The 15750-nt window shown below is 40.9% G+C and overlaps 1 protein-coding gene across 1 annotated transcript in view; it reads right to left on the bottom strand.

Annotated features, from left to right (window-relative positions):
* ANTXR1 (ANTXR cell adhesion molecule 1) overlaps positions 1–15750 on the bottom strand; it is a 263047-nt gene that overhangs the window by 169453 nt on the left and 77844 nt on the right. Inside the window, exon 9 of the mRNA XM_040224080.1 lies at positions 11879–11939. Coding sequence (XP_040080014.1) covers positions 11879–11939 — 61 coding nt within the window. The remainder of the gene's footprint in view (positions 1–11878; positions 11940–15750) is intronic.

Raw genomic sequence — 15750 nt, 5'->3', positions numbered from 1 at the left:
CCTACCTCTCACAATAAGTACATCTAAGGTGTTTCAGTTCAGTTCAGTCGCTCAGTCGTGTCCGACTCTTTGCGACCCCATGGACTGCAGCACGCTAGGCCTCCCTGTCCGTCACCAACTCCCAGAGTTTGCAACATGTATGTTGGGTTACAGCTCCTTCAAGAAGTGCTTAGAGATTGGAAAGCTTCAGGGAGGACTTTCTACCAGGCAATGATCTTTTACTCCATCTCTTTACATACTCTTTAAGTTAGCTTTAAGATACATGTTTATTATGACTTTTTGTCACTATTCTCAATTATAATTTAAGCTTCCTGATGGGAGAGGCCATGATTTCTTTTTCTTTAGAATTTTGTGCTGAGAGCCAAAATAACCCAGAGCTGAGTCAGTGTCAGTCTAAGCTCCTTTAATGAATTAATAAATGACATCTTGGGAGAGAAAGGGAATAAGGGAAGGAGAATGTGGTCATTTATTCAGGTACCAGTCAGATAAAATCCTGTTTATCTTCTGAGGCTTAATAAGGTCATTGAATGAGAAGATGCCCAACATCATTAGTTATCCAAATCCCTCCACATTCACCAGAATGGCTATAATAAAAGAGATGGACAATAACAAGTGTTGGTGAAGAAATTAGACCCTGTGTACCTTGCTGGTGGGAATGTAAATTGGTGCAGTTGCTTTGTAAAACAGTTTGACAGTTCTTCAAAAAGCTAAACCTAGAATTACTATATGACCCAGAAATTCTATCCCTAGGTATACACTCAAGAGACTTGAAAACGTTCGTCTACACAAAAGCTTGTACATGTATGTTCACAGTAGCACTATTCATAATAGCCAAAAAGTGGAAATAATGCAAGTATCCATCAAATGATGAATATGGTATTCATACAGTGGAATATTATTCATCCATATAAAGTAAGTAAGTTTTGACACATACTGTGATGTGGATGAATCTTGAAAACATCATGCCAAGTAAAAGAAGCCAGACACCCATTCCCTTTCATTTCCATATGAATAGCTCAGATTAGCAGATCCAGAAAAACAGAATATTGTCTGGCAGTTATCAAGGATGGAGAGAGGAAGAAATGGGGAATGACTGCTTAAACAGTATAGCGTTTCTTTTTAAGATTATGAATATATTCTGGAATAAGATAGTAGTTATAGCTGTACAACTTTGTGAGTATATCACACATTACTGAATTATGGAGGAAGCACAAGCTGGAATCAAGATTGCCGGGAGAAATATCAATACCTCAGATATGCAGATGACAACACCCCTATGGCAGAAAGTAAAGAAGAACTAAAGAGCCTCTTGATGAAAGTAAAAGAGGAGAGTGAAAAAGTTGGCTTAAAGCTCAACATTCAGAAAATGAAGATCATGGCATCTGGTCCCATCACTTCCTGGCAAATAGATGGGGAAACAGTGGACACAGTGGCTGACTTTATTTTGGGGGGCTCCAAAATCACTGCAGATGGTGACTGCAGCCATGAAATTAAAAGACGCTTCCTCCTTGGAAGGAAAGTTATGACCAACCTAGACAGCATATTCAAAAGCAGAGACATTACTTTGCCAACAAAGGTCCATCTAGTTAAGGTTATGGTTTTTCCAGTGGTCATGTACGGATGTGAGAGTTGGACTATAAAGAATGCTGAGTGCCGAAGAATTGATGCTTTTGAAGTGTGGTGTTGGAGAAGACTCTTGAGAGTCCCTTGGACTGCAAGGAGATCCAACCAGCCCACCCGGGAGATCAGTCCCGGGTGTTCACTGGAAGGACTGATGTTGAAGCTGAAATTCTAGTACTTTGGCCACTTAATGCGGGAGCTGACTCATTGGAAAAGACCCTGATTCTGGGAAAGATTGAGGGCAGGAGGAGAAGGGGACTGAGTTGAACTGAACTCTTTGAAAGGGTGAATTTTAGGATATGTGAATTATAGCTCAGTTTCAAAAAAGAAAACTGTTAAGGTCAGAGAATAGATTGATAAATTTATTCTATTCCCTCCTTTCCTTTTTTTTTTTTTGAAAATATGGAACACATAATTTTGTGATGACCTCAATAAAGATCTTTTATCAATCACTGGATCTGAAAATGAGATATCTGTATATTCACCGTTTGCTCTGATGACCTAAGACTTTTGTTGTTATCACTAACAAAATTATTGTTAGTGATATTTCTATCTTGTGAGTTAGTTTTAATTTTCTCTTCTATTAAATGCTTATTGTGACATGTAACATCTAAAATATAATATAGAGCTGAATGTGTATTAAGTGCTTTCTGATGCCTAAATTACTCTGCTGCTGCTGCTAAGTCGCTTCAGTCGTGTCCGACTCTGTGAGACCCCATAGACGGCAGCCCACCAGGCTCCCCCGTCCCTGGGATTCTCGAGGCAAGAGTACTGGAGTGGGGTGCCATTTCCTTCTCCAATGCATGAAACTGAAAAGTGAAAGTGAAGTCGCTCAGTCATGTCTGACTCTTAGCGACCCCATGGATTGCAGCCTGCCAGGCTCCTCCGTCCATGGGATTTTCCAGGCAAGAATACTGAATTGGGGTTCCATTGCCTTCTTCTCTAAATTACTCTAGAAGATTTAAAAACAATTTTTATAGCTATTTACTTGTTCAGTTCAGTTCAGTTCAGTCGCTCAGTCAAGTCTGACTCTTTGTGACCCCATGAATCGCAGCACGCCAGGCCTCCCTGTCCATCACCAACTCCCGGAGTTCACTCAGACTCACGTCCATCGAGTCGGTGACGCCATCCAGCCATCTCATCCTCTGTCGTCCCCTTCTCCTGCCCCCAATTCCTCCTAGCATCAGAGTCTTTTCCAATGAGTCAACTCTTTGCATGAGGTGGCCAAAGTACTGGAGTTTCAGCTTTAGCATCATTCCTTCCAAAGAAATCCCAGGGCTGATCTCCTTCAGAATGGACTGGTTGGATCTCCTTGCAGTCCAAGGGACTCTCAAGAGTCTTCTCCAACACCACAGTTCAAAAGCATCAATTCTTCGGCGCTCAGCCTTCTTCACAGTCCAACTCTCACATCCATACATGACCACAGGAAAAACCATAGCCTTGACTAGACGGACCTTAGTCAGCAAAGTAATGTCTCTGCTTTTCAATATGCTATCTAGGTTGGTCATAACTTTTAGTGAGGTATAATTGATATACAAGTTGTATGTAAGGTGTATAACTGAAACATTTTGATACAGTTACACAATCATGGGGCAATACCACAATCAAGGTGGTAAACACACCCACCAGCCTCAGAAGTTTCCATGTTCCCCTTCATAATCTCTTCTTCCAGTCCCTCCCCATACCATGCAACCACTGATCTGTTCTCTGTTGCTGTAGGTTAGTTTGCATTCTCTAGAATTTTATGAAATGGAATCATATGGTAAGTATTTCTTTTTGGTCTGACTTCTTTATACTCAGCATAATTATTTTAAGACTCATCCATAATTACTTTGAGGTTTATGCATAGTCTATTCCTTTTTATTGCTGAATATTATTCACTGTATGAAAAACCACAGTTGTTTATCCATTCATGTGTTGATGAACATTTGAGTTGTTCACAGTTTTTGGCTCTTAAAAATAGACCAGTTATAAACATCTGTGTACAAGTCTCTGTCAGAACATAAATTTCTTTTCTTCTCGGGTAAATACCTAGGAGTACAATGGCTAGGTCATGTGGTAGGTGTATATTTAACATTTTGAGAGACTGTTAGAACTGTTTTCCAAAGTGAGAGTACCATTTTACATTTCCACCTTCTAAGTGTGAGTATCCCTCCTTCAAATAGAAATATCTTTGAATGAAAAAGAAGACCAAGTGGAGAGTTAAACAACTGATTCAGAAGAGGTGCCTATGGGCCAGGCATGAGTTTTTTGAAAGAAAATGAAGAGTGAAAGAAACAAAGCCACTTTTTGATGTTGCTTAAAAGTGTCTGGTTTAAGCTGCCTAAAAGTACCTTCCTTTGCACTCAATCGATCATTGTTTGTTACAAACAATGGGAAACAACAGAGCACAATAATACAATTGCTTCTCAGATGATGATGTGGGGAGCTGATAATAACCTCCTTCCATTTCTGGAGGACAAAACTTCACATGTAGAGTAGTTGGCAAGTTTTATGCTTAATTCCAATTAGTTTCTTCCTGGAGTATTGCTTGCATAGAACACTATGAGCTTTGACTGTGTGGATCACAATAAACTGGAAAACTGTCAAAGAGAAGGGAATACCAGACCACCTGACCTGCCTCTTGAGAAACCTGTATGCAGGTCAGGAAGCAACAGTTAGAACTGGACATGGAACAACAGACTGGTTCCAAATAGGAAAAGGAGTACATCAAGGCTGTATATAGTCACCCTGCTTATTTAACTTTTATGCAAAGTACATCATGAGAAACACTGGGCTGGAAGAAGCACAAGCTGGAATCAAGATTGCTGGGAGAAATATCAATAACCTCAGATATGCAGATGACAACACCCTTATGGCAGAAAGTGAAGAAGAGCTAAAGAGCCTCTTGATGAAAGTGAAAGAGGAGAGTGAAAAAGTTGGCTTAAAGCTCAATATTCAAAAAACGAAGATCATGGCATCTGGTCCCATCACTTCCTGGCAAACAGATGGGGAAACAGTGGACACAGTGGCTGACTTTATTTTTTTGGGCTCCAAAATCACTGCAGATGGTGATTGCAGCCATGAAATTAAAAGATGCTTGCTCCTTGGAAGGAAAGTTATGACCAACCTAGATAGCATATTGAAAAGCAGAGACATTACTTTGTCAACAAAGGTCCATCTAGTCAAGGCTATGGTTTTTCCAGTGGTCATGTATGGATGTGAGAGTTGGACTATAAAGAGGGCTAAGTGCCAAAGAATTGATGCTTTTGAAGTGTGGTGTTGGAGAAGACTCTTGAGAGTCCCTTGGACTGCAAGGAGATCCAACCAGTCCATCCTAAAGGAAATCAGTCCTGAATATTCATTGGAAGGACTGATGCTGAAGCTGAAACTCCAATACTTTGGCCACCTCATGCGAAGAGCTGACTCATTTGCTGACCCTGATGCTGGGAAAGATTGAGGGCAGGAGAAGGGGACGACAGAGGATGAGATGGTTGGATGGCATCACCGACTCAATGGATGTGAGTCTGGGTGGACTCCGGGAGTTGGTGATGGACAGGGAGGCCTGGTGTGCTGCGGTTCATGGGGTTGCAAAGAGTCGGACACGACTGAGCGACTGAACTGAGCTATACAAGTCTGAGGCTGTAATTGTGGTACCAGAGGAAAACTGTGCTTAGGCGAAGGATGCATTTCCTAGAGAGGAGCAACACTAACGCAGGCAGGGCCAATCCAACATTGGGCCAATTCTCCTAATTACACACAGGCTAATGTGCAAAACTATTTAATTAGGAAATTTAAAAAAGAGTCTATATTAGAAGGGAAAAGAGAATCATTTAAATGCAGGCAATGTCAAAGCTGGGGTTTCCCAGGTGGCACTAGAGGTAAAGAACTTTCCTGCCAATGCAGGAAACGTGAGAGATGTGGGTTCAGGCCCTGAGTCAAGAAGATCCCTGGAGGAGGGCATGGCAAACAACTCCAGTATTCTTGCCTGGAGAATCCTATGGACAGAGGAGCCTGGCTGGCTACAGTCTATAGGGTCGCACAGAGTCGGACATGACTGAAGCGACTTACCAGGCACGCATGCAGTCAAAGGTGCTGTAAAGGCTCTGCACAGAGCAGGTGACTTCCTACATGTTTTAGAACAGGAGCTATAAATACAGGGACTTAAGCACCATACTAAATGGCAACCATATGCTTGGCCTGGGTATAGGGGTGACAATGGGGAGAGGTGGGATACTATGGTCAATTGGAAAGAGTACATACTTCTTTTAAAGGAAGTTATTCAGTCTCTAATAATCATTATCATGTGATAAACACAGGCCCAGTGTTGCTAGATCTGATTTTTCAATGAGATGAAAATCTGAATTTTTAGGTGAAATCAGACTTTTATGCAGAGAAAGCAATGGCACCCCACTCCAGTACTCTTGCCTGGAAAATCCCATGGACAGAGGAGCCTGGTAGGCTGCAGTCCATGGGGTCGCTACTAGTCGGACACGACTGAGCGACTTCACTTTCACTTTTCAGTTTCATGCATTGGAGAAGGAAATGGCAACCCACTCCAGTGTTCTTGCCTGGAGAATCCCAGGGATGGGGGAGCCTGGTGGGCTGCCGTCTATGGGGTCACACAGAGTCGGACATGACTGAAGCGACTTAGCAGCAGCAGCAGACTTTTAAATGTTAGTAATAAATTTGTTTATTTTTTAATTGCAGTGTGAATCAAAAAGAACATATGTGCAGACCAGAGAGGGCTTGTTGGCCGCCAGTTTATAACCTCTGGCAGTAGAGGCTTTGGGGGACGGCTCTCTCTCCAAATAGTTTCACTCATGACATTGAATGAAATTCTTTTTGATCACGGCAGATCCTCACATCTTCTTCCCATTAAGACTTTTTGTTAAAATGCAAAATAGTTCCAAGTGTACTGGTCTCTTTAGCAATTAAACAATAATCAGCCACTAATATCTTAGCTGATATTGAATTAAGCCTTTAGAAATTTAAAGTTATAAAGGAAACCCAAAGGAGGAGTTCGCTGGACAGCATATGTTTACAGATGGTCATTCAGCTGTTGCTCGCATAATTCTAGGGGTGGAAAGTTCAGAACATCTACTCCACTGTTGGAAAGTTTTCACTGTAAAAGTTGCATGTGTTAAGCCAAAATCTGCCTCCTTGAATTCCTCCCCAACCGCTCCGTGGTGGTCTCCTTAAGCTACATATAATAAGACCAATAATTCCTTTCTGCATGGGAGTTCTCCAAATATCCTTGTGTTTCAATTCTTTGTCTAAATCTCTGTGGTCGCTTCAGTTCTTTCTCATCCCACAAGCATCTCATTAGCATCTCTTTGAGCAGATCTCTGCTATAGTACTTCATACATGGTTTTGTATTTTATCTGAACATATGACTATCTCCTAGAGAAGACTGAGAATTTCATGGGGGTTGGGACCAGGCATGCATATTGGTACTCAAATCTTTTCACATTGTTTGGTACATAGTAGACACTAAGAATTGATGGAAAAGAAAAAAAGAAAGGAGGGGGAGGGAGAAAGAAGGAAAGAAAAAAGGAAAGAAGGAAGGAAGGAAGAAGGGAAGGAAGGAAAGAATCAGTGACTGGATTCTTAGAAGCTTGACTATCCTGCATGTTCCTGTAAATGGACCTTGAGCGCTTGTTTGGAGGTTGTAGCAAGGGAGCACAGCTACTTGTATATCCTTGACTGAAGAATGGACTACAGTACATGAAGCACTATAGCATTCATGAACTCTGCATGAAGCACTACTGTGGAAGGTTGGGAGGGATTGGGGGCAGGAGGAGAAGGGGACGACAGAGGATGAGATGGCCGGATGGCATCACCGACTCAATGGACGCGAGTCTGAGTGAACTCCGGGAGTTGGTGATGGACAGGGAGGCCTGGCGTGCTGCGATTCATAGGGTCGCAAAGAATAGGACACAACTGAGCAACTGAGCTGAACTGGACTGAACTGATCCTCTTCTACTAAGCATACAGCTTCAGGAGGGACACACTTGGGAGGGAGGGAGGGGACACCTGTCTAGCCAGCCAGATCAGCTCCATCAATCCTATCTATCAATGGAGTGACAGATATCACAGCCAGGCTGCCCTCATATTCTGAATGAATTATTAAAAGGTTTCTAGTTCCATCTACTCTTCTATTAAGAACATGTGTCAATGCTATCCTTAAAATATGGGACTTGGAGCCACGGTCTGAACTTGGAACAGTACAGCATAGAATTAGCTCTCTTACCCTGGACACTGGATGGCTACTGATGCACCCTAAGATGGCATCAACTTCTTTTTTGTCAAAGGCATTCTTGTTGGCTCTCAAGATAGCTATGCGTCTTCTTGCTTTTTTCTTTTTCTTTGCATGTCAAGTTTCTCTAAACTTGCTTGTATATGAAACTGTTTGCAAGTTCAACATTTTATATCTGTCCCATTAAATTTCACCATGTTATTTGCAGGCCAACATGGAAAGGTCTGTGTTGGATCTCAGTTTTGTCGTCCAGTGCGTTGTCTCACTGCCTCACTCAGAGCTCAGTGTGCTGTCAGAATTATGCGTGTTGCTGAGTTGTCGGTGAAAGCCAGCAGAGATCACTGTCTTGGGGGAATGAAGTCATCAGCATAGAGTGTCTTGAGTGGACAGGCCTGGGTGGGGCTTCACAGGACGGGGTGCTCTGGCGGCCAAGGAAGGGAAGTAATTCAGAGAGGCAGAGGAGGGGGCTGAGAGGAAAGGTTTTGGATGAAAGCAAATTCTATCTTCTTCACAGATCTGTCTAGTATTTAGTCTCAGTATTTCCTTGTTTACTTTCTCCTTCAGTACATATTGAGTTAGTGAATCATTTTGCAGATACTCTGAACTCTATATATTTCTCCAATTTTCTTTCAGTAGAGCAACACTGTTGTTGTTTATTTACTAAGTCATGTCTGACTCTTTTACTACCCTATGAACTGTAGCCTGCCAGGGTCCTCTGTCCATGGGATTTCCCAGGCAAGAATACTGGAGTGGGTTACCATTTCCTTCTCCAGTGGATCTTCCTGATCCAGTGGATCAAATCCGTGTCTCCTGCATTGGCAGGTGGATTCTTTACCACCGAGCCATCAGGGAAGCTCAGGAAAACATACAGGCATATTTTTCTCATCTAGGTATGATGTTATCAACATTTTCACATTGACCTTCAATCCTTATTAAATGATACTTATGATAATAATATCACCTTGTTTTGTTATAATAGTTCATGATTTTTAAAGCACTTTCACATAAATCTCTGGATCCTCTCAGTAGCCTAATGAAAATTTCAGACAGGGTATGCCTAGGTCTACTTGACAGGAGTTCATAACCACAGGGAAGTGGCCCCCAATATTTCATGAAAGCCATGCTTACTCCAAGAATGATCAGAGATAGACCTTTAAGAGAATCCTTGGAAGAACTTTTGGAGGAGGGATATCTTGTGAAAGTTTCATTTTCTTCTTAATAAAGTTATTCTCTAATTAACATGTTTTAACCCTAAGGATTCTAAGTCAAGAGAGGTGGGAACTTGCCTTTTCAAAACCTATGACTAGGTCCCATTGTTGTGTCTTGTGTTAATTTTTTTCTAAGAAATAAAGGAAATGGGGGGTGGTGCGGAGGGGGAGTTGGCGGGTAGCAGATGCAAACTCATATATATAGAATGGATAAATAACAAGGCCCTACAGTATAGCACAGGGAAATATTATCCTGTGATAAACCATACTGGAAAAGAGTGTTAAAAAGAATGTGTGTGTATATATATACACACACATATATAACTGAATCATTTTTCTGTACAGCAAAAATTAACACAACACTGTAAATTAACTATACTTTAATTAAAAAAAGAAATAAAATAAATAGAATTGGATAGTTTACTCTGATATAGGAGAACTATTGTTCGTTTATAAAATATGCACTATTGCATTTCAGTCACAGATTTAAAAAATATCCATAGGAAGATTCTTTGGACTGGATTTACCAGAGATTTGTCTATTTTATTGGTCAAAGACACAGCTCCTGGCATAATTATCAGTTAACTTGTTTTACTTTGTTTAAATTCATTAATGCATTTTAATCTTTGTTCTTGTATTTTCCTTAGCTTTAAAAATATCTTTTACTTAATTATTTTTCTTTTCTATTTAATAAGAAACATACTAAAAACTGAATTTGCTAGGATCAGATCTTGTGGATCTTGATATTTCTGTGACATATTCATTGTATTTATATATGTGGGCTTTTTATTGTCTTGAACACCTTGATGGTAAGTAAAGCAGATTTTGGTTTATTAATCTTTGATTCAAGAATTATTTAATAAGATATTTTTCCATTGTCCAACCGGTTGAGATTTTGCGGGTTTGAGGGGTCTTGTTCTGTCTTCGGCTATTTCTAATTTTGCTTCATTTTAAATTGGCAGTTCAAAGGTCTGATAACTTCTTGAGATTAGGTGAAAGTAGTTGTTAATCAGGGTCAAATGAGCAAGAATTGGTGCATTGTTTATTGAAGGAATATATGAATCAAGGCATTCGGTCAACATTTATTGACCACCTATTAAGTACCATGTACTCCGAGGCAGTGGGAAGTGGAGAGAAAGATTTCTTCTCTGTCCCCAAGAACCTTACAGGAAGGGAACTGATTATGTTACTGAATTAACAGAAGTTGTATTCATTGTCTTTAAATGTTCTGATTCAATACACGGTTGCAAAACATCCAGTAGGATTGCTAAACTGCAAGTCTGGGTTGTTTTTTCATGAACGAGATAATTGCACAATTAAGGAACTCCCCTGTTTTCTAATTGTTTTAAAATAAAGGAATGAAAAAAATTGTGGAGGCAGATTTACCTTGGAGCTAATGAACCCTGCTTAAGGCTCCTGGCACCAGGTTTCATGTAGTCATATGCTTTTGTAAATTTGCAGAAGTAAGACATTTCAATTCTTTTTCTTAAGAAGGTTTTCCTGGACCTGTCTTTGTGCCAGCCACATATGTTCCTGCCATCTGTGTTGCCAGGTAGCAGTGTATTTAAAGGTCAACAGATACTCTTTGTTGATTGCTTTTATTCAAGAAATTTATACACATTTCTGAATAGTCAGTCCCCAAGTACCACTAACAACTTTGTATGTTTACATATATACTTAGTGTTTCGTTGTTGGTTCATACTATTCAGTACATCTAAATCCTTGAAAGTGTTTCAGCTATTCTAAAATATGTCCAAGAAACTAGAATGAAATCCTCAAGGAATTACCTCACTTATATCAATAAAATATGCATAAAGAATAAAACTGTACAGTTTTTGAAAAAGCTGGAAAGTTCTTCCTCACTACTTACAGGGTTGCATGATATATTTTCTATGATAAATTAATAACTGGCACTTGGTATTTTAGGAGACTAGAAAGATGATGTCAACAGTGAGGTCTAAACAGTGGAAGACTCCAGGTCCTAGAGCACCAGGAAATAACGGAGAAAGAGTTTATCCTTTTTGAATCTTGAGCACCAGGAAATAACGGAGAAAGAGTTTATCCTTTTTGAATCTTGAGCACCTACCACAGTGCCTGGTATTCGGTAGGTGCCTAACAGTACTTTTTAAATAAATAAAAGGAGAATGATGGGGAAACTACCAGGGATTGTACGAAGAGAGCCAGCATGGTTGAAGCTTTAGGCAGTCCATTATAATACAAAACAATAACAAGACCCCAATTTTGATCAGTCAGAAAAAATACTGTGACCCAGAGAAGGGTGATTCTTCGTTAAGTAGAGGTTTGCTGCATTAATGACAAAATTATAATGGCTCTTTATGGGGAACAACTGGAGTTGCCTATTGACATTCTGTAAGGGCTAGCAAATGGGGCAATTAACTAAGATCAAAATATTAGTTATGGAAAGAGGTCCAGCACCAGTTAAACAATTAAATAGGTCGACATTTCAGAGGTGGCCTATGATCACTGTGATGTGATGCAGGGCTGCCATGAGGATGAAGGGTTAAAGGGGTATTGGTAGCAGTGTGTGGGAATCCAGCATTTCTGTAATATTCCTATAATTAGTTCCCACGAAAGGAGATAATTTGGATAGGCTTTTTCAAACTTTCAAAAAACTGACATGTTGTTTATTTATTACCTGTTTTGCTCCAGAAGCAAATTTAGCAATTTCCACTTTTCTCCCCCTCCCCTTTTGTGCCCCGACTCCCTTCTTTGCTACTGATGAAGTAAACATGACCTGAATTCGATATCTCATCATTCATGTGACAGCAGTTAACACTTAGTTTCAATTTACCTCCTGCGCATATGGTGGATGGTTCAGCTGCTAGAATTTCGATGCAGGATTTCTTCAAAATCTAGGAGGAGAGGAAATCAAAAAGTCAAAGTCAAAGCACAGCTATTTTGTTAGAAAAGTGGGTTTGATTTTAGCTACCAAGATCAGAAGGCTCAAGAATACTATGTTGTAGTGGGTAGATAAGTAGAGTGTTACATTTTCACTGGTATCATTAATGTCAAGCATTTAATGAGCAGTACTGTGCTAGATATTCTGGGTGTCATAAAAGCTATGTGCATGCGTGCTAAGTCGCTTCAGTCCCATCTGACTCTATGCAACGCTATGGACTGCAGCCTGCCAGGCTCCTCTGTCCATGGGATTCTCCAGGCAAGAATACTGGGTTGGGCTGCCTTGCCCTCCTCCAAGGGATCTTCCTGACCCAGGGACTGAAGCTGCATCTCTTACGTCTCCTGCATTGGCAGGTGGGTTCTTTACCACTAGCACCACCCTGGAAGCCCCACAAAAGCCATAGGAATTATTTATTCATTTGTTCTGGCAGATATGTATTGAATCTGTGAAAGCCCAGTCCTAGTTATAGAGAGGTTTAACATCCAGTAGATGAAATGGGAGCTACACTTGAAAAGATAAATAACCATGGACCATTCTATGTGATAGATGCCAGGGTAAAAGGGCAGACAGTATGAGCTACAGAGTTCATGGGGGAGATCACTGAGGGCTGTAATTGAGAAGGGCTTCCTGGAAGAAGTAGCTGCTGAGGGTGGGACTCAGTCAAGTGGGCAGGAGTAAGTTAGGGGAAGGTTAAGGTCCCAGCAGCGAGTGGCATTTGCAAAGGTGAGAAACTAGAAATGCATAGACCTCTTTAGCTGGAACAAAAGAAGCTTAAAAAGTAGAAAAACGAGTGATTAATACATAAGACCAGAGAGATAGAATGGAAATGGCCAACTCTCTAGAAGAGATGCATGCTCAGATTACTCAGAGTCACCTTCTAGTTAAAGAAGTGGAAACATGTTGCAGGCGAAGGATGTCTTTGAAGCCTGCTTTTTGTGCCTCACCCTTTAAGAGGACCTTACGTAAATGGAAATGTAGTTTTCCCCCCAAGTGAGCCTTGCAGGGTTCAGTGGAGAGTCTGGAGAACTCCAAGACTGCACAATAACAAAGGCTTCTGGCGAAACTGGGGTATCTGACTTTTAAGCTTTTCTCTGCCATTTATGAATCCCACTGCTTACTGCAAAAGGATTCTAAAATTTTGGCCAAGCCTTTTAAACAAGCATAGGACACTGAGTGATATACTGCAGTATCTTTATTTGGGCGGGCCTTACTTAATTTGGAAATTAAAATGGGTCAGAGGGCTGAAGAAGACCATTGCTCTATTTCTGAAAGGGGCATTTGTTAAAAGAATTAATAGTGAAATAAAATGTAAAGTTTGTAAAAGAAAAAAAGCATTTTTAGCATTGGGAAACACCCATTAACTTGCATGGATGTTTTTAGCAAATATGCTTCTTTGTTCCAGCTTAAGTGATACATATGCCACAAGGATACAGTCAAACAAAATATATAATAAATTACAAAAGGGGAGGAAATGAATTAGAGGGAAAATCAGGAGAAAATGAAGTAAGGAGTGAGAATAGCATAGACAAAATACATTGGGAAGAGCTTATTTCCTTACTAGGAGTGGCTCCTGAATTTAATTCTAAGCTTTCTAGTAGCAAATGAGGACAGACAATATTTATGAGATTCTCAGTCTGAAGAATGAAAACAAATCAGTTTCTCAGAAGAGATAATATTTACCCATTCCAGAGAGAAATCTGGGCATCCTCATAGAGAAGCATTGTGAAAGGAAATGAACAACATGCTTCAGAAAATTGTTCTCTGATATACAGACGACAAAACATTCAGACATATTCACTGAAAGGCTCCCTCGCAACCAGGTATTTGAGGTAATTCTCTATACCTGAGAGTCATAAGAAGCCGCATGGTCCTCCCTCAGTATCTGCAGGGGGACTGGTCCAGGATCTCCATGGATACCAAAATCAGAGGATGCACAAGTCCCTTATATAAAATGCTGGAGTATCTGTACACATTCTTCCATATACTTTAAGTCAGGGGTCCCCAACCTCCAGGCTATGGAAATGGTACACATCCATGGCCTGTTAGGAGTTGGGCTGCACAGCAAGAGGTGAGTGGCAAGCAAGCCAGTGAAGCTTCATCTGCCACTCCCTATCACTTGCATTACCACTGAACCATTCCCCTGCCCACACCCCAGGTCCATGGAAAAATTGTCTCCCACGAAATCAGTCCCTGTTGCCAAAAAGGTTAGCGGCCACTGCTTTAAATCATCTCTAGATTGCTTATAATTCATAATACAATGGAAATGCTATGTAAATATTCCCCAGCATGCTGCAAACTCAAGTTTTAGTTTTTGGAACTTTCTGGATTTTTTTTTTTCAAATATTTTTGATCCCCAGCTGGTTGAATCTGCAGATGTGAAACCCAGGTTACAGAGGGCTGACTGTATTTCTTTTTCTTGACAATTCTAAGATTCAGACTTCCAGCTATTTTTCCTGAACATTCTTTCTGCCTCTTTCACAATTTAAAGGCATTTTAGTATCTGTTTTCAGCTTCTATGTGATTCCAGAGTCAAAGCAATTTGTTCCTTTTTGTCAGCGCTTGACTTATTTCCTCTCGCTTTGGCTTACCCAGTCACCAAGCACCTCAAGCCCAGGTGCAGCCTCAGTTCCCCCTGTTTCACAGGAATGGGATAACACGCACCCAACCCTCCAACTCCATCTCTGTTAGTCAGTGGTCCTCACATACCTGGCTCTGGGGACCCAGTATCACCGTGAGCCCTTCACTGACATTCTGACTTGGAATGAGGGACACCCTCCAAGGATATATCCTGGGCATCCATGTTTCCCTTCAGGCTTTTCCTTCCTCCTCTTTCCAATGGTCAATACAGTCCTTTAGATGCATCAGCATCCTAGGATTGGGGCTTGCCAGGATCCTCATCCAGATCCTCCCCAGATAGCACCTGCGCTACCTGAACTGTGACGATTGTCCTCTCCCCTCTCCCACTCGTTTGCTGCCACTGGGCTCTTCTTGCCTGAAGGGCCATCCTAGCTACTGGTGGCCGTGGCTCAGAGAGGCAACCACCCCCTTCATCATGTCTTCAGGCATAAATCTCCAAACAGGCCACGTTGGAAGAAACAGAATTGACCCACTGGAGAAATTTATAACAGTGACATTAGAACAACACAAAGCCGTTTCTTACATTTTAAATAAGATTCCTCCATCTCCCTTTGTAAGTCATTTTATCATCTGCAACTAAAGATTTCAACAGTCCAAGAATGAAAATTGAGCTATTGGGTCTATCCTGTCTCCATTCCTTAAACTCCATCAAAACACAAAAATGAAATTTTCACCCATGTTACGTTCCTGACTTGGAAGCAACATCTTTGAACCAACTCTAATACTTAACCAGGGGTCAGTAAAGGAAACATCCGTGAACCTTTAACCACAAAGACACACTTGCAGGTTTTGTCATAATAAACACATGCTGTATGATTCTCTCAAAGTGTCTGCAATTAGCTGATAAATCTAAGGAGTGTATTAAGGGCCAAAAAATGTCAGCCAAGTGCAGTGATTCAATCCAGTAAAAACACAGCTTTCCCAATCTTAACATAAAACATCTGGAAGGGATACAGTGCAGCCAATAGAGTAAAATTTATCAGTGAGGGGGATGGGCAGGATTTGTCTGGGACTGTGGCTTCTATTAGTTTGAAATATCTGGTTTCAAAAGGTAGGGAGTCAGAATGGCATGGGGTGGATTTGGGGTCCTTTGGTTATTAGCAGCCCAGACTGTACAGTAATCAGTC

Source organism: Oryx dammah, unplaced genomic scaffold (assembly GCF_014754425.2).
Source record: "Oryx dammah isolate SB20612 unplaced genomic scaffold, SCBI_Odam_1.1 HiC_scaffold_25, whole genome shotgun sequence".
Lineage (NCBI taxonomy): Eukaryota > Metazoa > Chordata > Mammalia > Artiodactyla > Bovidae > Oryx > Oryx dammah.
The sequence above is the reverse complement of the archived record's forward strand: the minus strand, read 5'-3'. Positions and strand labels throughout refer to the sequence as shown.